Source organism: Balearica regulorum, chromosome 2 (assembly GCF_011004875.1).
Source record: "Balearica regulorum gibbericeps isolate bBalReg1 chromosome 2, bBalReg1.pri, whole genome shotgun sequence".
Taxonomy (NCBI): Eukaryota; Metazoa; Chordata; class Aves; order Gruiformes; family Gruidae; genus Balearica; species Balearica regulorum.
This window is the reverse complement of record NC_046185.1, coordinates 150,436,083-150,460,538: the sequence shown is the minus strand read 5'-3', so window position 1 is coordinate 150,460,538 and position 24,456 is coordinate 150,436,083. Positions and strand designations below refer to the sequence as shown.

General features: G+C 35.8%; 1 protein-coding gene across 1 annotated transcript in view; it reads left to right on the top strand.

The window, feature by feature from the left end:
• Positions 1 to 24,456, top strand: part of ODAD2 (outer dynein arm docking complex subunit 2) — an 86,348-nt gene that overhangs the window by 16,160 nt on the left and 45,732 nt on the right. The window contains exons 11-16 of the mRNA XM_075747155.1: positions 13,614 to 13,760; positions 14,048 to 14,257; positions 14,419 to 14,655; positions 16,044 to 16,154; positions 16,674 to 16,828; positions 20,235 to 20,477. Of these exons, the coding sequence (XP_075603270.1) occupies positions 13,614 to 13,760; positions 14,048 to 14,257; positions 14,419 to 14,655; positions 16,044 to 16,154; positions 16,674 to 16,828; positions 20,235 to 20,477 (1,103 nt within the window). The remainder of the gene's footprint in view (positions 1 to 13,613; positions 13,761 to 14,047; positions 14,258 to 14,418; positions 14,656 to 16,043; positions 16,155 to 16,673; positions 16,829 to 20,234; positions 20,478 to 24,456) is intronic.

Genomic DNA, 24,456 nt, shown 5'->3' with positions numbered 1-24,456 from the left:
GGAAATGTTCCAAATTATAAGATTACACTGGTACTCATTATAAAAATTTAAATCAGCTTCATAATGCATGGATTAAGACATCAATTGTATTTGGGGATTAGCAGAAAAGTGATTCTGTTTTATTCTAAAATGCAGAACCTCAAAAGAGACAAGAACATATTAGTGTTGTGGTTTAACCCAGCAGGCAGCTGGACACCACACAGCCATTTGCCCACTCCCAACCACCAGTGGAACAGGGGAGAGAATCAAGGGGGGAAAAAAAGTAAAACTTGTGTGTTGAGGCAAAGAAAGCTTAATAGAACAGCAAAGGAAGAGGTGATAATAATAATAATAAAATATACAAAACAGGTAATGCACAATGCAATTGCTCACCACCCACTGACCGATGCCCTGCCCATCCCCCCTGTTACATGCTAAGCATGATATCATATGGTATGGAATATCCCTTTGGCCAGTTTGGGTCAGCTGTCCCAGATGTGCCTCCTCCCACTTGCTGTGCATCTCCAGCCTTCTCACTGTCAGGGCATGAGAAGCTGAAGTGTCTTTGACTCAGTGTAAGCACTACTTAGCAACAACTAAAACATCAGGGTGTTAGCAACGTTAGTCTCATACTAAATCCAAACCACAGCAATATACCAGCTACTAGGAAGAAAATTAACTCTAACCCAGCTGAAACCAGGATAATTAGCCTAAAGAATAAAATGGGTCTTCAAATATTAATTAAAGTGAAACTACACAAAAAAAAAATTTAAATTTTGTAAGACAAGAAAAAATATTGTTACAGTGTACCCACTAAAGTACCAATTTTTTGTTTGCTTATTTGGCACATTGTAAGACTGCTCAAAACTTTTGTGGTAGTTATAGAAAAAGTCTAAAATCTCTGGTGTTTATGGATATTCCTGAACAACATCCACAGAGAACTGCAAATACAAATTCTGAGGAACTACTCTCTGTTTCTTGACTCTGCTTCCATTTTCCCAGGAAGAATTACTTGTGGGTAGAACTTTACAACTATAATTGGATACTTAGGTGATTAATATAGAAGTTATGAATTTTGTCAGATACATAACCAACTTAGAAATTATTTTGTGCGCAAAATTATTAAAGAAATTTATCTGTAATCTTGAAATCTGGCCCTAAATGTGCAATAGATGCAAATACTAGAATCTAATAGCAGGACGAAAAGTATCTAATCTGTGTAGGAAATATATTGCACATTATATTATTTTTTCCACAATCTTAACTGGTTTTCTTTATAATATCTCATTAGCAAGACTTGCATGAGATTATATTTTAGCTATTAAATACAAAATAAACGTATATAAGTGATATACAATATTTTTGTATATAAAATAATTTTGCCACTGTGTAATGCATTTTTTTCAGGACTGACCAACTTTGCAGATAATTTACCTAACCTTATTAATAGAGTGTATAACAATAAATCTTTTTTCTTCCCTGATGAAAGTATATGGTGGGGTAATATGAAGCAGTTTATTCAACTGGATTGAAAGATCAAGATGAAAAGTAATTTTGCCATAGTTTGACTAAGGGGTCGACTGTTATATTTCAGAAAATACCAAATGTATGAGACATAATCACCTGCCACCTGCTAGTGTTTCTAGGCACATGTTTGGCTAACCTGTCAGCCTTCCTATCACTCTCCTGTTCACTGATCATGAACATCTCTTGATCCCATCTTCCAGCGATAGCCAATTTTTTTTTCAATTTCAGTAGAAAATGTGATTACTGAAAAAAAAAGGGACTAAAAATAGGGGAAAACTGCATTTTATAGTTAAGATACGTATTTTTTAACAACCTAACCAGTGCTGATCATGAAAAAGAAATCTTTTTATGATAAATTTACTAAGTAGGAAATATTGACAAATAGCGAACTCTCAAATTATTATTATTATTATAATTGGCAACTCTGAAGCACTTGCATAGCTCTCTCCTCAAAATACTGTACAAACAATCATTCCTCATCACAAGAGACATAAAATTCATAACAGCCAGTTGATTTTTGACCACTGACACCAACTCTGATCAGTTTCTGTGTAGTGGAGGTTTAATTAATTTCTGAGGGTCACCCATTCCTAAGAGTTTCATAGCTGATGAGATGAAAGACAAGATAGAAATAAAGAAATAAAGAGAAAAACCAACAAAAAAACCCCAAGAAGGAAGAGATGTTATGTGAAAAATTAAGGGCTGAGGAAAAGAATGTAAAATAACTGATGTTTGATTCTTCTCTTTCTGCAGGATTGTATTCTATTGTAAAAGCAGGTAATTAAATTAATGAGCTACTGTTTTGACACTGTAACTACTGTACCTCTAAAATAACTGTAAATTGCCACAGCTGTCTCAGCCTGACTTACAGCTTTATAATCATGAAGTAGATTAGATAATCAAATTGTTGCCTTTCCTAGAGAATTAAAACATGATTGTGTCTGAAAGCTACCAAGAGTTTTAAGAAGTGAGAACAGTATTCTTCATTTGTTTAAAGTGTTCCACATTGGATCTAGGCTCAGTTTAATTACAGCTTACTATACACACAGTTATTTCAGAAGCATGCCTGTGCTTCAGTGATGTCTTGTTTCTCTTGTGCTCTCACTAAGCTCAGTTTTTAAATTTGTTTTATTTCTCCAGAGAACATTTTTCTCTTAGTTTTTCATAAACTATTGATACAATTTTGTTTTTCTTTCAAAATCTTTTTTGGCTGGTTTGAAATCATACTGTCTTTTGTGTCTGTTCAGTGCTTATGAAACTTCAGCAGCGTGCTAGCTCTCCAATAGAGAGAGCCTCTCTATAGAGGCACAGGTCCTTCCTAGTTCAACCTCATTAAATTTTCTCCACTGATTCACTTCCACTGGTTTCCCAAATGAGTTGGATCCATAAAAATAAAATAGCTGTAATAACATTAAGGCTTTTATTCTCTTTCTGAGCCAAGTGCTATGCAAAATCAAAATTGCTTAGGCAGGTCTGACACTGTCACACTAGGTCAGTAGTACATCTGTATTATGGGTAGCATATGTCACATCTCCAAGTCTGTAGTCAGGATTTAACAGTATCAATGTTAAATTAAAAACCAGTAGTGCTGTTTTGTAGGTTTTGGGGTTTTTAAATTAATCCTAGACCTTTTTCTCTTTCTCGTTCAATCCTCATTTCCTGATAATTTCTGCATGTTCTTTTTAAAAATATATATGCTTATTTTCCTCAGATGAAGTGGCCAAAGCCAGGGAGGGGGACTGTATCCTTGTTCTAGTGCCAAGACATAAAAGGCAATACCTAGATTGGGATTCATCTCACCTAGCTCTAAATGTAGAGTAGGTGTTTGTAGCTGAGCTGGGCATTCAAGGCTACCTTTATGATCAGTGGAAAAACTAGGCACTTTTAGGATGTGATTCATCCGATATTTTAAGCATCTAGTGCAGAGTGAGATGGATCACGTTTTCAACTTCATTGTTGACTTGATCTCAATTAACAGGCATGTAGGATGGCTGTAGATGACTCAGTCTTAATTATCAGGAATGTAGGATGGTTGTAGATGAGTGAATGCAGACAGATGACTCCCATCCCCATAGTCTTGTGTGCTTGAAAAATCAGCAGTGAGTGTAACGTGAAGTAGCCTTTTGAAGGCCTACTCTTATTCCAGATTCTTTATGTATTTGTAAACAGTGGTTTGCATGCTTTCTGGCCTTTTTTCCTTGGAGATCAGCCTTTTTGGTAACAGCATTAGAAACTAATTGTCAGTCCTCAGTTAATTGGACAATTAATTGATGGGCATCTGCCAAATACGTGTGCTCTAACTTTGGCCTAGCCAGCTTGGTGACTGTGCTTGAGCTTTGTTTACATAGACAATAGGCGTGTGATCAGCATTCTGTAGGTTGGTCTTGTTTCTCCACTGTCTTTGGAGCTCTTCAGGGACTAGGCTGCAAAGTATCCTCACATTTTTAGGACGGTTCTTCTGATACTGTGTTGGTGAACAAAGAGAGGGGCTATCTGGATTCTGGAGAAAAGGAGGAGTAAATAAACATCTGGAAGGAATTTGCAAGAATTAGCTGTCCAAAAAACCAGCAACATGTGGAGATTTTGATTGATGTTGTCTGAGCAATTGAAAAGCCTTCATAGAGGCAAAGCACCTTATCTGCCTTCTGGTCGCTAAAACATACATATGTCCTTTCTTTGAGGAATCATAGGAATCTAAGTTACTCACTGTTCTATGAGAGACAGCATTTTTTTTCTCTTTACCCAAGAATCACTTTTAAGTTTGTATCTTCTATTAGCCCAACTAGCTGTTCTCACCTTTCTGTACTGGCACATAATACATCTGAGAGCTTGTTTGCTTGTTTTTCTTGCAAAACATATTTAGCAGTTTTCCTGAAAGAACATTTTTTGTTCAGTTGGTATCTTTTAGGAGGGAGATTGCATGGGCAGTATAAAGGGCATCTGTATGGGATGGCAGGGGATTGGGAGAGAAGCACAGCTCAAGGACACAATAGCCCTAAGTGTTCACTGCTCATGTCAAAGGGACATTTTGAAGGCCACTGAAGGATTACTGTTGGGTAAGGAGGATGGCTTCTCTTTCACAGAATGGTGGAAGGTCATGGTTTGTGCATTAAGTAAATCAATTTGCACATGCTAAAAAGGCCTGTGATGGTGGGCAGAGGAAATGTAGGATGGTTGCTGAAGCTGAGTTCTTTCTTGCTGGAGTGTCATTGGGAGACTATGGTGTGAGTTGGAGACAATGTAAGATTTACTCTGTAAATACAGTTACCTCAAGACACTTTGCCAGATGGGCTAAAGTCAGAACTGCGGTATGGCTACCAAAGGTACTACAGGTGGCCTGTGGTAACTAAAACCTAAGCCAGAGCTAAAACTCAGAATGACCTCACCACTCATACATTCTTTTGAATAATGACATTTTGCAGTAACAGTAGTTTCTGATGGATCAATTAGATTAAATTCCAAATTAACGTCTGTTGCAGTGATCTGATGTAGAAATCACAGTGGGATTGTGGGTTTGTTGTGCACATTACAATCTTTGTATTTTACTCTCCAAATTTATCTAGGATTGAAGAGGGTGTGGTCCTTTGTCTTTACAAAATTATCCACATGCAACTGGATAATACACTCCTAAACTGAAAATTTCACAAATGAGAAGATAAACTTGCACTGTTAAGATATTCTGTATTACCTTGGCAAGGTTTTCTGTGGTTTTTTGGGTCAGCATTTCACTTCTCTCCAAGTCTGAGGTTTGAGAAGTTACCGGGAAAAACATACTACTGTTCTTAGTCCAATGAAGTAAAAGTTCATAAGTTTGCTCATGAACTACATTGTCTCTTACCTCCTCTACAGTAGAATCCAATTACTATGAATCAGAAAAGGAAAGCTAACAGAATGGATACATGTCTTGGGAGAGTTTTCAAGAGGGAATCAACAGTGGCCTGACAAAACCTTCTGGTTCACTTGGAAAATAATAGACTTATTCTTTTGTTTGGAAATTAATTTCTTTTCAATTTCATAAAATATGGTGACAATTTAAACTCACTGTGTCTGGGTCATAACATATATGTCACTTCTGCCACTGTGAAGGGTCGGGGTCAAGGTATTAATCTGCAACTAAAACCGTGCAGCTTCTGTGCATGGTTTTAGTCCAATGTGAACATTTTGGATTTTGTGATTTTGTGATGTCTGTGATTTTCCACTGGCTTTAGTTATATTAGTCTGTATGGTTTACATACTGCCAGGCTGTAGCCAAAGAACGCCAGAAGATTCAGGAAATGGGGCAGGGAATTATTCCATAACTCAGTTATACTTGTCCATAACTCATCTCTTAACAAGTTGCAGCTTGTATGTTTTATAAACTAAAATGAAAAATTGGAACTAGTATTTAAACCAAAACAAAACTCGGACTGTTTAGAGGTTCACTAGCATAGAAAAATTGCCTTGCTGAAGCGTATTATACGTATTATACTGCAATACTCAGTCTTTCATTAAGCTTTATCTTTTGAGATATTTTGCTATCATCCTCTGGTGTTCATCAAGTTGGTCAGTGTCTTTTTTGAAGTTTGATACCTAGAATGGATGTAGTACTTAACCTGTAGTTTTATCAGTGCCAGACTGAAGAAGGATGATTTCTTGTATTGTACAGGTTACGAATCTGGTTATAAGCCTCTCTGTAAAGTTTTTTTTTTTTTTCTGACAACATTGTGATATTAATAGGCAATATCTATTTTGTGTTCCATTGTTAACACGAGATTTTTTTTCTGCAGTTCTGCAAACTAATGTCTTTGGCATCAGCCAATTCTCTCAGTACCGTAGAGCATATTCCATGAAGCTCAGCTAGTATTAAAATATCTAAAGTACCTATGATGTCCTTAGTGTAAGCCGAGTGTTTACTACATCATCATTGACATTAAGCATACATTACTAGAGCATAGTAAAGACTAATGCATAAAAAAGACTCATTAATGCTTTTAGCCTTCTTGGTTGCATTTGTTGAAAGCTTGCTGTCAACTAATAGTTTTCTTCCTCTTGATTATTACAGAAGTATCAAACAATATGACGGTTTCAACTTGTGTGTCCCTTGGTATTTGTATTATGGTTTGTGTCCTTACATACTTGTGTTATTCTTTTCATTCTAAGTTACTTGATCTTGTTCTCACTCTCTGATTGCTTCCTGAGTTTCAGCCAACTGAAGAGCTCATGATTTTGCCTGATTAATCCCTTTCTACACTTCCTGTTCAAAGAGATTTTTGCTTTTGTACTCTTTATGTAATTTTTTTAAGGCACTGATGACTCTACTGAACTTCCTCTTTCCTTCTTTCCCATTACATCATGCATTCTGGTTTCCTGAATTTACATAACAACAATGGATTAATTTCTGACCTCCTACTAGTTTTTATTTAATTGCTATTTGATACACTGCCATTTAAAAACATTGTTGTACCTGTGCAACATCGTGGGCAACCAGCCTTCAAACTGCTCTGATTTATGTTTGGAATCAAGATGATTTCAGCTGCTTTAGGAGGCAGTGGCTGCAAAATAAGCACAAAGCCATCTTTGCTAGTTCTTTTCACTGTAAAATTCATTTAACAAACTTACAGAGAAAAAAGTGAAATGCTTAATAGCATTAAAATATGTCCCTGTAGCTAATTTGTTTTTTTTTTTTTTTCCCCTACTGGAACTCTCTTGTGGCTTAAGAATCATGGAATGGTTTGGGTTGGAAGGGACCTCAAAGATCATCTAGTTCCAACCCCCCCTGCCATGGGCAGGGACACCCTCCACTAGACCACGTTGCCCAAAGCCCCATCCAGCCTGGCCTTGAACACTTCCAGGGATGGGGCATCCACAGCTTCTCTGGGCAACCTGTTCCAGTGCCTCACCACCCTCATAGAGAAGAATTTCTTCTGAATATCTAATCTAAATCTACCCTCTTTTAGTTTAAACCCATTACCCCTTGTCCTATCACTAGGATGACCTTAAATACTAATTTTAACAAACATTAGCACCAGGAACTAAGTAGGTAGCTATTTTCTACCATTTTCTATTGTTGAGGAGCCATCATAACTTGAGATTTTTGAGCAGTGGGGCAGGGGAGAGGCATGCTGTATTTGAATGCATTTCTGCCAGAAGGTGTCAGAAGGTACTTGAATACTTCAGAAGCAGTGTCCGGCATTCCATGAGATCCTATGGAAGAATTTCTGAAGGCTTGATGATTTTTAAATGGAGAAAAAGGAGATTAAACAAGCCATTGAAAAGGGGGTCTGGATGGAGCCAAAAGTTTATGTGTCTTGCATCTTGCTGCACATTCAGAATGGCCTAACCAATGCATACAGTCATTTTGGAGAAACATCACCGAATAAGGATGTTTCTGGTATAGAGGTGACTAAACCTGGCACTGTTCAACAGTTTGTCAGAGTTATGGATGTGAATATGAAATCACTCTTGAAAACCAGAAATGGGGAAATACGTAGAATAACAGGACAATCTCTCAAAGGCAAGTCTGAATTGTTCGGCAGGGTTTCTCCATTCAGATCAAATGTGCTTCACGATGCCCAGGTGCAAAATTAAGTAGGTGAGAACACAAAATTCAGAACATGCCTGTACAGTGGGGAGCTGTCTTCTGGAAACAGTTACTCAAAAAGCTTTAGAAGTTAGCATGCAAGGAACTGAAGAGTTGCTCAGTACTTCTGCGACAAAACCTACTCACTGCTCCTGATTACAAAAAAGGCTTAGGAAAGTAAGCTTACTTTGTTATACAGCACTGGTAAGACTGATTTTGGAAGCACTGAGTTTTGTTCTGGTGTCCAAATTTCCAAAATGTATTGAAAAAAGTGGTGAAGTCAGGCAAGCTCATTATTTTAACAGTAAAGATGATTAGCCTTTGGTTTTCCCATTTCTTGACATCTTTAAATCAAGACTGAAGTCATGCCCCAGACAGATGCAAAGTCTGTGATAGTCAAATGCTAGCTGTTTTGTGGTACACAAAAACAAATGGGTGAAAACTTAATGGCCTATATTATGAAGGTAGTCATACTAGCTGTGCTAATGTTCCTTTTTACATTAGATCTTGATTTATGTTTTTAAGAACGAAAAGATAATTCAGCAACCTTTGCATGACACCTCTGTAGCTTTCCTGAAATACCCTTTTCAGTTGTGGACAGAGTGTAAAGGCAGGCTCCACGCTGCCCTACTGTAGTGGAGGAATTTTATGAGGAAGGTCTCATAGAGATTTTTTTCTTTCTTTCCTCCCATCACAGAAGGTGAAATTGGACTTACAGATACCAAATTTATAAACAATCCTATCATCATCTAAACCAGCTGCCTTTGTATACATATATTAAAAGTTTTAACTAGTCTAATCTGTGCATTATTGTATTATAAAAGTGTTCTGTTAAACACCTCAAAGATAAAAGCAAAAGAAAGACAAGCTTTGCTACAGATTCTTTTTAGTTTTGTAATTCTCAATTTTGAGCTCTGAGTATCATAAGAGATCCATTACACATACATTGCACAGAAGATGTTTTACTGATAGTGTAGCAGTGATAGTGGTTTATTTTCATTTTAATTTGTGGATTTATACATTATATCACCATATAGGAAGAGAGTCACATTTTAAACTAAATCTGTGTTTTATTTCAAGCCTTAAATTGATTGTTGATCTGCCAATAGAGTTTATTTCGCATCCAGGTATCAGATTTCAAATGGTGTAACAACATGATGCAGATTTTATGTCAACTTAATGGAGATGTAACTATTTCCGTGCATGTTAAAATCTATGCTGTGAGTACTGCAAGACTTATTGTAATGATAACTTCAAGAAACAAAAACAATTGTTGAAACCATCAGTAATATTCCTTATTTTGTAGAACTGATGCTTCAGCACATATGAAAAATATTTTATTGTGGTTTTACTTTAAAAACAGTTCAAGGGCTGTGTGCATTTTTGAAGCTGAAAAATTAAAATGCATATATATGTTATATATAGTTCTATTTTTTATCATTATTATTTTATTATCTTTTAAAAACCTGGTCCATATTAAATTTCGTATGCCAACCATTATACATGTAAGATAAGTGAATTATGAATTACTATGTTATGCATAAATGTAGTTTCACTGTAGGGGAAGCAATCCTCAACAGACGAGGCATTGCTTGTCAGGTTAGTAATATACTTCTTACATTTGCGTAAAAGAATAAAAAGACATGTTTTCTTTTCAAACACCTGGTGCAAAATTTTTATAATACAAAGCAAAGTAAATCTCAAAGTCTCAGCTATATGTAAAGACCACAAACTTCATAAAAGGACAGCTGTTGGTCCTTTTGAGCTACAGAATATTCTGTATAGTTTTGGAATAATATCTTACAGATTTTAAAAAAATCATTTAGATTTTGATATGTGTGGGTAAACTGATTTCTCTAGGAAAACATTTGAGAAATTGCTACAGTATTTTATTAGGACATATTTTACAAAACAGAGCAAAATATGTTCTTAAAGCTAGATATATTTTCTTCGGAAGTCAAGATGATAATGATGATTAAAAAGAGAGAATGTGAAAAAATTGTAGGAATCTTCTTTTAGGACACTATGTGTTACAGATGTTAAAAATTTATATTTAACCAGTTTTCTGTGGGGAAATTTGGTGGATATCTATAGTTACAAGAAATTTCAGTAAAAATTATCTATGAAGCACCATCCACCTACGCTTTATTGATTAGCAGAAGTGTTTTGTCTGATGCAAGTTACTGATCTGAAACTTTATCAAGTATTTTTCTCAAATTCCCTTTGGATGTATTTTCACACTTGCCATTCTCTGCTACATTTTACTATATTTGTCTTACTGTTTCTTTTTACATTTAAGAAATATGCTGCAAAAGTTCTAGTTTTGTTAGATCTACTTGGTTTATATTAGAAAACATTACTCAGTTTTTCAGTATTCTATATTTCAGTATGTTGTTCACAGTTTAGCAAAATATTTTCCTCCTCAAAGTCCCTTACAGTTTCGAATGTATCATTTGAAAGAGATGGGCTTGGGCAGATCTGGATGGGAGCCAAAGCTTCCCTGGAATTCAGAGGCATGTGGGAGGTGGAGATTGTAGTTTGATTTACTAGGTGCTCCAAGTTCTAACTTCCACATTAGCACCAATTGGCATTGCTCATGCACTCCAGCTTCTGTTGCAGCTACATGGTAGCTCAGCCCTCCTAATTTCTGCGCAGCTGGGTTCATACCTGATTTGATTAATAGTAAATCTATATTATAGGTTCAAAAGAATCCATTGTTACCATATGGTTTAACTTTCTGCATACCACAGAGTGTATTCTTTGATCTTTTTCTTGCTTTTAGTCTCGTAGCTGTGGCTGACATAGAGCTTATCTTTTAGAAAAACATCCAATCTTGACTGAAAAATTTCCACTGCTGGAAAACTTATCATCGCTCTAAGTAATTTCTTCCAAAGGATAATTAACCGCACAATGGAAAACTTGCACTTTACTCCTCATCTCAGTTTTAGTACCTTTAACTTCAAATCATCAAACCTCTGTGCTAGACCGTAGAGCTCTCTGTGATCACGTTCCTCTTCCTCATGGATTTATTTATTCACTATTAATAAATCATACTTTAACTTACTTTTTAATAAATTGAATAGTGCTTCTCATGTCTGTCTTAATGCAACTATTTTCCAGGCTTACAATCATTTTTATTTCTCTTCTTTGAATCATCTCCATATTTTCACTTTACTTCTAGAACTGTTAAAAGGAAAATTAGACACAGAATTTCAGTAGTAGTTGAACAAGTGCCTGAAAAGAGATAATACCTATGTTCCTATTCAGTACTTATACATCCCAAAATTCATCCTTTTAATCAGATGTTACACTGTAACCTCAAATTCATATTCAGCATCCCAAGTCTTTTTATATGCTCTGGTTTCCAGGATAGAACTCCTACATTGAGCTATATCCTGTTTTCATTATTTCTAAGTGTATGACCTTAAATTTAAATATAAAAGAAACTGTACTGGGCAGATAAAAAGAAAATGTATCCCAATAACCTGACTGCAACCTGACTATCATGGGAGATATGATAATCGGGATGGAAGTTTTCTGTGGTGAAAGCTCATCATTTGCACTCCAGATGTCCTGAGCTCTGATTTCCACAAATGTGGGAAACCTGACTGCATAACTTATAGGAGTGTGAAACTGTTCATATTGGACCAAGGCAGAAGAAACCCAGGACCATAAATGAATGCCCAGGGCAAAGTAACAACAGGGCAAACACACAGCTTTCTAATACTCTCCAAGCCCCCACCTGTTTTGAGCTCAGGGAGTTGAAAATTGAATGAGATAATTTATTTTACTGACCTTCAATGAAATCTTTTAACTTTGACAGAATCCTTTCACAACTAGTTCCACTAGTCTGTTGCCTCATTTGAAGGACCAGCTCCCTTTATGTCTTTTTAACCTGAGTCCTATTATACCTAATTATTAAAAGAGATTATATCTGTATTAAAAGAGACATTGGACTGTCAATCCCTATCTATTCCGCTCAATGCCATCCTGAACATTGTAGACCTTTATTGTATCCTTTCAGACATCCCTCTTCTAGACTGAAAAAGTCCTTGGATTATCTTGGCTGCTCTTCTCTGAAACTCTTCCAGTGCTATAGTAACCTTCCTGAAACTGAGGTTGCAGAACTGCATGAAGTTTTTAAGGTTTATGTGAACCATTGATTTTTACAGTGGTATAGTGATATTCTCTGTTCACTTTTTTTTCCCAAATAAGTCCTAATATTCCATTTGTTTCTTGATTGCCATCTACCCTAACCCCAAGATGTCATTTCTAATTTTTAATGGTCAGCTGAAAACCTATCATTTCATGTATGGAGCTAGGATTGCTTTTTCTGATGTGCATCACTTCTTCTTATTTGCTCATTTGCTATTTTACTGCCTTCTTAGTCTTAGTAAGTTCTTTAGCAGTTTGTTACAACTGACCCTGAATCATCATATCATCAATGAACTTTGTCACATAACTAGTTCTTCCATTTTTCAGGGTGTTTATGAGTATGTCAAATTGTACAACTTCAACACAGATCCATGGAACTCCACTAAATCACATCCCTTTATTGAACTGAGAGTTTGCTCTTATCCCGTTTCCTGTCCTTTAGTCATTCTTTTCAATCCATGCAATGACCTATCCTCCTATAATATAGTGGCTTAGTTTCTTTAAATGGTATCAGGAAGGCACTTGTCATAATCCTTATGGAGTCCAGGTAGACGTATCAACTAGATCACCATTGCTGCAAGCTTGGTAAATTTTGTAAGGTAGGACTTTGTTTAACAGATCCATGGTGACTCTAAGTATATCATATTGTTGCAAGAATATTGTATTTAGACAGATGTCTGCTAATTCTGTTCTTTATTACAGTTACCAATTTGTCCAGCACAGGCATATGGCCAAAAGGCCTTGGACAACCATTGAACTCTTTTCAAAGTTGACATCACATTTGTTGTTTCCCAGGACATCGGTAACAGGGCAGTTTGAAGCAAGAGGATACATGCCACTTCTACTGAATCAACTATGATACCCTGTTTCCTTTATAACTTAGTTGAATACTATCTAATAATGGCAATTTGTTATTGTTCACAATGTCTGAGATTTTTTTATAAAAGCTTTCTACGGTGACTTCAGTTTCAGAAAGAAAATGTCCTCCACAATGGAAGATTCCAGTTGGAATCTCTTTGGTTTCTTCCAGAGTGAATACCAATGCAAAGAATGCAGATAGCTTCTCTGAAATGTCTGTATCTTCACTGTGTGTTCTTTTGCTCTCTGCACTCATACAAAACTCACAGTACTCAACTGCCTAATTTACTAATCCATTCACAGCAAGCCATATTAGTAATTTGTCACCTGTGCTATTCACTCTCACTTCAATCTATATGCCATTTGCAGACTTTATCAATAATTCCATTTCTTGCTATGTCTGCATTTTATAACACCATAGAATCAAAGTAATCTAACATGTTTCTTCTTTAGTAGTAGTTTTACTAGTACTAGCAGAAGAGATTTTTATATTAAATACACTTTACACATTTGTTAATTATTTGCTTTATTTTAGGGAGGTAATCCAACAGCTACTGTAATCGCATTGTGTTCAATGAGAGATTTCAATCTAGCTCAAGAAACTTGTCAGCTGGCCATCAGAGACATTGGGTGTCTTGAAGTGTTAATTAATTTACTTGATACAGAAGAAATTAAATGTCAGGTAAGTAGCTTTGTCTAATAGAGCAATGAATATGCCTTTTCTATTAGAATATTTTTTGAATTTTCAGAGTTGTGTAGTATAAAGAAAATTAACTTCTTTTCTCATTTGTGTATTTTCTTGATTTCAAGGATTTTTTAGAAAAAAATCAATTTCTTTGACTTTCTGTTTCCTTTTCTTCTGATTCAATTTAAAAGATAAGATGTTTTTGATAACCCAGCATTTAAAATAATTTTTCTGTTTATATATACTTCAATAATGGTCAACTTCTGTTTTCTTCCATTATTTAGATTGGTTCATTAAAAATCCTGAAGGAAATTAGTCAAAATACACTGATCAGACATGCAATTGCAGATCTTGGGGGCTTACAGATCATGGTGAAAATACTGGACTCTCCAGATAAAGATCTAAAATGTTTGGCAGCTGAAACAATTGCTAATGTTGCTCGATTTAAACAAGCACGAAGGACAGTAAGGCAGCATGGAGGAATCAAGAGACTGGTAAACAGACATTAAAATTTGTACCCTCATCATATGCATATTTTTGTCCAAAAGATAAGTCATATGTTGTACACGTGATTCGTGTGGTAGTATTTGCCATCATTAAAAAGCAGTATAATATCAAACTTCCCTGTAGATAATTAAAAAAATGGTTTTTTTAGGTTGGGCTGTTGGATTGTATTTCAGTGGGATCAACCAGTCTAACACCATATCAAGCAAAAGATACTGAAATAGCACGCTGTGGGGCTTTGGCGCTCTGGAGCTGCAGCAAAAGCATCAAAAATAAAGAAGCAATCCGTAAAGCTGGTGGCATTCCATTATTAGCTAGATGGCTCAAATGTTCGCATGCAAATATATTAACCCCAGTAGTGGGGACACTACAGGAATGTGCCTCAGAGGTGAGTAAACACATATAGCTAAGATATTTTTAATCATTAAAACAATTAGCTACTAAAAGGAAGCATTATGTTTGACTTTCACTTAAACCAGGGCAGTTATCCCATCAGGAAGTAGATGCTTTGTGTGGTCAAACTGTTTTTGAGGTGGTCACAGCTTGTAATGAAATAAAGACCACATATTTGTATTTAAAAGGCTAGAAGTAGTTTGTGAAAGAAAATAAAATCTTAAATAAACAAAAATAAATAAAAATTAAATCCTTAATCAGATGTTTTTCTTTTCTCATTTTTTTCACCATACTTGACAAATTTGGCAACTTAATACACTATATTCTGGTTAATCAGTTCATTTAAATTCTACAAAGCTAACCTGCAGATGTAGCCAAGAAGATCCAATGCAGTGCAGGGCAGTGTGGTTTACCGTGTTGTTGTGAATTGGGTAAGACGATGTCTGATCGATTTCAAAAAGAAGAAAGAATATATGTAATTTTTCTACAGATTTCCTTGGCAGGTTTCACAACTTTAAGTATATTCAGTTTTTAAATTTGAATAGAAGTATTTTTTACCATTGCCCATATAAGATGTGTGCTTATTTCTCCATTTGTGGAATCATATTTGAAATTAAGGTGCATTGCACATGAGTTCTCTTGGTGAATTTGAGACATGGAAGACATGATTTTTCAAAATGTTTTACATTATAAAACACTTTGTATTTGCAAAATTAGCTTCTTGAACTATACAGGTTTATGCATGCTCCATGCAACAGCAACCTGGCAGACTTTAGCTTCAGTAAGTCTATACTGAGAAGGTGAAGTTTTTGAGGGTTTCTTATCTGGCCAAATTTGGAAGTAACACTAAATGCATCTCTTACACAGATGGTTTCCCTTCTCGTAAATAATGGTCCCCTGTTACAATGCCTGTGGGTTAAAATTTGGAAGAAAAGATCACTAGCAAAATTTTAATTCTAAGAACATGTTTTTCTAACCTTGTTCTAGTAGTAGATCTGTTGTTCTGACTGCTGGCTCCTGATGAAATGAGTGGGTACTTCTTGATCCCATTTTGAAGCTTCTTTTTCTTCCTTGGCTCTGAGCAGGGAGTCTGGACACCTTTCGGAATATTCTGAATTCTGTTTACGCCAGGTGGCTACAAAATAGGCATTGCAGCACCTGGTTTTACAGGTGATTTGAAGAGCATTGCAGAGAATTTATGTATTTGATTAACTTTGAGAACATCATTAGTATTTTCAAGGCAAAGCAGATGACTTGCACTTAAAATAAAGCACAAATCTTCTCAGTATCAATGCCTAGAATTGTAGCACTGTATTATTATTGTGGCTAGGGTTATTATAGTGGTAATATACATGATTTAAAAGATGTGGTTTATCTTTTTAGCCAAGTTACAGACTTGCAATAAGGACAGAAGGAATGATTGAGAACCTTGTGAAAAATCTGAGTAGTGAACATGAGGAGCTTCAGATGCATTGTGCAAGTGCCATATTTAAGGTAATTGTATTATTATAATCAGTAGATCAGAGCCAGGATTAGCCCTTTGTTTTCATGTGGTTGTCAGTTTTAATATTTCTTAGTTTTACTATTTCTTTAATGTGTAAGAAATTACTTTATAGAAATGTTGATGGTCTTTGGCATAATTTTTCTGAGACTATTTTAACTGCATATTTAATATTATAATTAAGTTCCTACTTGCTCTTCTTGCGTTCAAGCCCTAAATTGCACAGGTGGTGGATGGAGAGATGTGGGGCATACTGTGCAAAGAGCTGCTTTGGTTTTTATGTTTGTTTGGCTACAAGGTGGACCATGTAGCTGTATAAGCCCTGCTGCATATACAGTAGTGGTTTACTGTCAAACTCTCTTAGTGAGTTGTTAGCATATTCAGATACTTTAATAAAATATTTATATTTTCATCTGTATTAGTTTCTACTATTTACAACATAATACACCTAGCTTTTGAAGACATCATTTTACACATTTTACCTAATATATGTATGTAATTTTTTTGTATAGTGTGCAGAAGATAAAGAAACACGTGACCTGGTAAGACAGCATGGAGGTCTACAGCCACTCTCTGTTCTGCTTGGCAACGCTGAAAACAAAAAACTTTTAGCAGCTGTGACAGGAGCAATCTGGAAATGTGCAATCAGTGGAGAAAATGTGTCAAGGTAACAATTTAATTTTACAGACATTTATTACATTATCCTGGTTTGATTTTATGGGCATCTATTGTTTTCGAAATTGTTATGTCATGATTCTTCAAAACCACATTTTATAATCAGTTGTGCTTTCAACTTTGGTTTTATAGTACCTAAAAAATTGCCACCTAACCTCATCAGGGTGGAAAAGTGTTAAGTTCCTAGAATCTTAAGAGTCAGTGGGGACAATTGGTGCCTCTAAAGAATAGTTAAGATATAGGACACCGAGTCAGGAGGTATGCCACCACATACTAAATGTTTGACATATGGGCGTATCTGATATCTCTGCTCGTCTATGTAGCTTACAAACTGGAATCACTGCTGCATGGTAGAGAGAGTAGCTAGCACACTTAGCTGTAATGTTTTACGTTAAAGAGAGCAAATTATCTCATTCTAGGGTAGATATCTAATACACGTTAAGTCCACCTACTTTAGAAATGTGGTGGAATCTAGGATAATTAGACTAGATGCCTCTCTCCTTGACTACAGAAGGGTCTCGGAAAAGTAGCTTAGTCTGGACACCCAACTTCTAAATGAGTGGAATTAACTGATGAGAGTCCTACCATAGGTACCTACAACCCCTCAGAGTCAGGGTTCTGAGTGATTATCTGAGAATGTGACAGCAGGAGTTATGACCCTCCACCTTTCATGGAAAAGAGCTTAATGATTGAGAATACTCAACCTCTTAATCTAAAATTAATTTATCAGATTCATGCACCTTACCTCAAAAAAAGCCTGCTCCACTGGAGTATGTGCTAGGCCTCCTGCTGAAGTTATGCTGCTCTGTACAGAGGAATGTAAGATTCATAGCCTGGAAGGAGTATCAGTAAGAGGTTACCTCTTCCTGCAGCCCTAATTTTAATGTAATTTGCTGGACAAGCAGATATGATAGATAACTGCTGGATAAAACTCAGAAAGAATTCTAGTAATAAGGGTTTACAGTCTGGCTTTTTACTGTCCTAAATAAGTTCCCAAACTGTTAGTATACAGAGCCATGGTCTTTACATACTCTACTAGTGTCCTATTACTTTTTGCATTCTTGAATCCACAGTAACCTGGCTTTTCAGAAGAGTATATCCTCCTTTTCTATGTACTTTTGGTATCTGCACAGAGGCATCCTGGTTCTGGATCAGTTGGTGATGAGACAGACTGAATGGCTGTCTCTGACCCTTTCAGAGTTTAGGCACTATGTTATGGCTATCCATACTGTTTATCTGCTAGCGCAGTCCCTTACACAGTTTGGCCTGTGCCAGCGAGCACTCTCCCAGACAATGCCCAGACACTCCTTGGGAACAGTGCAGGCAACAGATTGTTTCCATTAGGCAGAATGGGTGAGGCCACCCTGAATTGTGAGGGTAAGAGATTTTAGCCATATGGATGCTATGTTGTGCTTCTTGTCCTCAGGGCTAGAGAATGAGCCATCGCCTGTTTTATTTATTAGTATAGCTGTAGCCAATAATTCTGTCCAAATGCAAACAGATTTTTGTGGGGCTACTCACATATCTTTGGCAAGTGCTTGACACTTCACAAAGGTTGCTAGCCAGGCGCAACTCTAGACTTCAGCTGAATTCATGTATTATGTTGTGCTGAGGCTGAAGCAGTAAACCCTATCCAAACTCAAGATGGGAGGGCACTACAGAAAAGGGAGGATAACATAAAAAACGTGTAAGTAGATCTGGAGGGATGAGCTTGAGTCTGGCATGAAGCTAGAACTGACAAACCCTGCTGGTTCCTGCAGGGCCACTTAATTATCTTCAAACTACTCCACAGTATTTCCTATACCTGAAGCACATTGCTGAGATGTCGTGCTGACGCAGCAATGAGCCGATGCAGGTGCCTGGGCCTGCCTAGCTCAGATTCCAATTTGCGTGCAAGCAGCCGTACTGCTTCTGGACACAAGATGGCCCGAGCCAACAGCTCTGTCAGAGTGTAGCCTGCCCATTGCAGAGCCAGCTCATATCATTCCATCTGTGAGGCAGTTGATATGCAACACAGATAAAGTAGCCAGAGAAAACGAGGGGTTTTTTTAATTGTTTGCTTGGTTTTTTACTCTTTTTTTCATACTGTTGATGTTTTCTCTTAAAAAAAAATTATGGGAATACTTCCAAATTATAGTGAACAAAGAGAGGAATATTCCTCCTTAAGCAAAGGTTTGAATCATGAAAAATGAAAGTTTCTCATTTCTCGGTTATTTTAATTGTTGATAAACCAGCTTGGAAAGGTTAACTTTTATTGAAACAGTTCCAGTTCTGCCATCAAAATCTCAAAAATACTAATTTTTTTGTATTGATGAAAAGCCATATGTACAACGATTCCTGGAAAACAGAGTATTTGTAGCTCCAGTAGACATTTCCAGAAGCTAGGGGCCATGAGGGAAGCACAAATGAGAACTCTGTACCCTCAGAGAAGTTGTCTCTTTAGTGGAGGAGCTATGTGTATTTACACAAAGGTATAATCAAAGCATAATTACTGGATAATATACAGGTTAGATCTAGGTTGATATACCAAGTAGAATTGTCAAAGTGTATCATAGAAAGTGTGTGAAAGGAAGATACAGTATTTGTTGTGTTAAGAATCTTCTAAGTTCTGAACAAAACGAAGTTAGAAAACAACCTCAGTACTGAGGAGTAAAGTCCTGTTCTGAAAGATGAACTTCTGAGGTTTAGCATGCATCTGTCTGTAGGATGGGACCTCCAGGATTTTTAAAAACATATTTTTGATTTTCAGTACTGAAAGTGCTATGAAGAATGAGGGAAGTATTCATATAGCAGTCAACTCAGATTTCTGTCAATTATTTGATTTCAAAATGGAATCTAACATGGTTCAATAGAAAAGTACTAGAACTATAGGTCTGACCTTAGGAAAATGCACTTATTAGGCCTGAACGAAGTACAAACTGGACAGGCCAAACCCTCTAAAGGCACCATTTAGTGAAAAGTGTGGGGTAATCCTTTGGCTCAGAGGGGTGGAAGAAGGTCTGATACACTACTACTCTAGCTATTGTTAACATGACAGGAAAAAGTACTGGAAGTTAGGATTCCACAGTACTTGCTGGTCTTCCAGTATGTTCTTAGCTATTTATAGATGTTGCATCCACAAGTCAAGTTTTAAAAACCCTTCAAACTACTCTGCAGATTCCTAGATAGCTAAATTAGAGAAAGATATTAAAAAAGGTAGAGTAAGAAATTCTGCTGTATGTCACACTTTCAAGAACTGATTGAAGTGGTTCACCTGTATTGTGATTTCTTCAACAAGATACTTTACATACAGAAATGAAACATTATAATTCAATCATAATTATACTTTAATTATAAAATTAAACTTATAACAGTAACATACTGAAAATAAAAGCTTTGATTGTATTTCTCTATTTCAGATTTCGAGAATATAAAGTTGTAGAAGCTTTGGTAGAACTGCTCACTGACCAGCCTGAAGAAGTTCTTGTAAATATTGTCGGAGCACTGGGAGAATGTTGCCAAGAGCCAATAAATCGAACTATTATCCGTAAATGTGGTGGAATACCACCTCTAGTGAAGTTACTTACTGGCACTGATCAGGCACTACTTGTTAATGTCACCAAAGCAGTGGGAGCTTGTGCAACAGAACCTGAAAACATGATGTAAGCTATTCGTATTCATCGCATTTAAATATTGAATAAAATTTTTTTTTTAGTAATTCAGGCACAAATATAGTCAAGTCTAATCTGACTTTAGAGGACATTTTACTTTTTGTTTTCTACAGGGCTCTTTGAGTTAGTTTACATCCTACTGTAAAATGTGCTGTGTAAATATATATATATAAAATTAATTAAGGAAGTATATACAATGTAAAGCTTTTACATTTTGGGGAAAATTAGATAAACCTTTAGTAAATTGATTTTTCTTAAAGTTAAAATTCAAAGTTACAGAGCATCTTTTTAAAGTACTGTATGATAGGTACCTGTTTTGCCTTCTCCTTTTACATCTGTTGTCAAATCATAAATAATAGTCTAAATTAGAGAAAGTAATTCTAAAAGAAAATGTGCACATTGTCCTGAGAAATAATTTTAAAATTCTTAAAATAGAGTATTATTTGTATTTTATCTGTTTTGTCCCTCTCCATCATTCCTTTTTGAACTCAGACAATTTTTTTTACCCTTTTCTCCCCTGTTACTCCTTTGCAAAACCAAAGAAAAAGACTCTTTTTACTGAGAGAGTTGCTGCTCCCTTTGGTTTTGTGATGTAGATTTATACAGCTTACAAAGATCCTTGAGCTTTATGATTAAGTGTTCCAGTTAAATGTTGAGGTCGGCATTTACTGTGCTTACTGTTCCCTTACAGGGATATTTACCTCAAGATTCTCGGCATATTTCCCTCCTTATATATAAGGAAGGTCAGAAAGAGAGTTTTATTAAGCTCCTCCTGTTCTGATTTGCATAATTCACTTGATATTCATATAGCAGTGCAGGGAATTCTTTTCCTGAATAGGGCTTTTGTTTTCATGCTTTGGCTGTCACCCAGTGGCAAAAGGCTAGATGGTACACAACTGTAAACATGAGTTGTACGAACAGTTAGCCATGTAGCACAGAAGTATACATAAATGAAATCACTTTCATGACATATCTCACTAAAAATCAACCTTTAGAGTAATGTATTAACCCAATAGAGTTAACATTGTAAATCAACTGGGAAAATTAATTGCCAATAAATATAAATTGATATTTATAAAACCTCAGACATACTCCAGTACTCAGGAATATCATGTGTAGTATCCAGTACGGATAGTTTCATACTGGAACATGATCCAGTATAAGCACCAAAAATAACACAAGTTGCTGCTAAAATTGTGATGAACAAAGTCCATCTTGTTTTTAAGAAGGAGAGAGTACAGGTTGTTTGGGACAAAATTTTATGGAGTTTGCAAAGAGTGGACAAAGTGATCAAATGTTGAATTTGGTTCATATGAAAAAATTCTCTGTTGAAGGTTCTCAACTTTTAAAATGTTTTTAAAAAATATTTTAAAACATTAACAAGTAAGCAAAATCTTAGATCAAGAGTAGAATATACTTTTTATGACTACAAAAAAAAAGGTTGCACAGAAATTATTATTATTAGCAAGACTGTGATATGTACCTGATGTATTGTGCTATTTAGATTTGTAATACTGGAAGAGAAAATGCTGCTAGCTTTTTCCAAGGTGTGATTCATCCAGGTGTGGATAAGGTTGATACCAATCCAGCAAAATATTTAAAAGCAATGCTTAGTTAAAACATTGACACCAGTGCAACTACTCACATGTTTAAAGTATTTGCTTGGTTGAGTGCTCTGCCTCTTGCAGGGTTAAGATAATAGATTCACACACACATACACAAAAAAGAAAGAAAAAAAAAAAGACATCCATTCCTCTCCCTTCTCCTCCTCTCAGACCAGTAGAGTAGGAATTTAAATTGTCCTCATCCAAACTGCTCTCCTCCTTTTTGGGAAAAATAAGTCACCAAAGACATGAAGCATACAAAGTCTGTAGCATCATTTTGTTCCATTTACAGAATGTGGGACTAAAACAGTAAGTAGTCTTGTTAGAAAGTACTGTGGAGTTCATTCTCTTTCTGTAAACCTTTTCTGAAGTTCTTAATCAAAAGGACATATCTTAACAAGGATGTAGAGATGTGCCAAGATTGTCTTATAGAAAGAAGTAAAGCAAAGCCTCTTGTAGCCTGTAAGCTTATACAGGTGATGAGAACTTCCAGTTGCAGTTTGATACTTAGCTGTTTCTGGTCTTCCTGGTTCATCCGGCTGGATCCCTATTACATTCCTTATTTCATAACCACTTATTCCTCAGAATGGTTTGACAAGTTCTAGGAGATGAGTTGTTCTCTACTATTAGCTTTTCTACTGGCAAATTTGGGTTACAGGTCTTAAAACTTGTTTTCTTTGTGATCTGGTACAGACAAACACTGTTTAAAGAGTTACTCTTTTAGTTTGGTGCTACAGAAATTCTGAAAACTATGATGATTTTTCTGGACTTTTCATTGACTTTCATATTTACTGGAAACCCAGAACAAAGCAGGAAAATTTAAAGGGAGTATCAAGCCCTTAGAAGGATTGAGAATTTTCAAATATATTCTTACATTTCATTAGCTCTGTGTGTGTTTAGCAAAGTGTGGATTAGAGACTAAATATTCAGTTGAGCAGGCTTCTATTTTGAATGTGGTTATACTTGCAGCAGTAGGTATGTGGAAACCATACAGACCAGGAGTGGAGCTTAGGTAGTTTCTGTGAATGATTCAAGGGTATGTAATGAACAGGATGGGATTAATATAAGAAATAAAAACCCGAGTGTTCTATGAAACAGTGCAGTTAACTTCTTAGGGAAATACTGTACATTTATCATATGTTCCATGGAGGAAGCCTGCATTGACAAAGAGAGAAGACTGGTACATCAGCATAGGTGAATCTACAGCTTCTATATGTGTTTTATATATTTTATCTCTATCACGTTTCCTAGCTGACACTTTAACTTCTGCATCTACTGAGTAGAAGGTATGATAGTGTTGCTTTTCTGCACCAAGCCTTTACTTCAAGGCAACTTCAAGCAATTAAGTGATTCTTATTGACTCAATTGAGCTATATAAAATAAAGAACAGCAGCCAACTTCTCTCACAGCAAAAAATAAGTTGACTTTTCTTAAAAAAAAGCAAAACTATGTGACTGAACTTCCTTACTATTATGTGGACAGCGTGAAGTTGTTCTCCATACTCAGTCTGCTGCACGGCCACTGAGAGAGATGCTGCTGCACATCTTTTATGTACATTTGTCTTTTTGAGGAACTTTTTGCAAGTTACTGTCTTTCTCTTACTAAAAACAGAGGACTAGTGTGTATTCTTTAACTGCCACTAGATTTTCATTTGCCCTTTTCATTTGAAAACCTATAGACCTCATCTCTAGCGTTCAAAACTAGGGGTTTAGAATCTTATAAACTAAAATGTACAATTATTTTCGCCAAACAGATGGAGTTTGAGTCATTGGTATATAATACTATTTATCAAAGCAGTCCACAGCAACTAGTGAAAGTTTTAAGAAACATGCTAAATTGTGGTTTCAAAAAAGACAAGATTACATTCTGCCAGAATTAAACCCTGTAATCTTACCAGTGAGCACAATACAGAGTCAGTATAATTTTGTTTATTTACATTTGTATTTGTGGTCTAAATTGGCAGGCAATTAAACTAGACTTCTCAAAAGTTCTGGCAAATAACTGTAACAGAAAAAGATGATAGAGATGACAAACAGATGTCTAGGCTGTGTGTATGCATGTGTGTTTAAGCAATTCATGTTGAAGTTTCTACTGGAAATGTTCAATATTAAGTTTGAATTTGAAAGAGAAGTACTATTTCAGATAAACAGCTTTCCTAGTTTCAGATATATAGAAAAACCCAAAGTGAATTTCTAGAATTGTAACCCACATCTTGCAGAGACATCTCATGATATTCAATGATGTCATGATATCAAGGTTCTTAAATGAAATAATGTGAAAAAAATCTTTATTAAACAACTGTTGACTGTAAACAGCCAACAAAAGTAATTAAAAAAATTATCTTGTTAAATTATCTTCACTGGTCA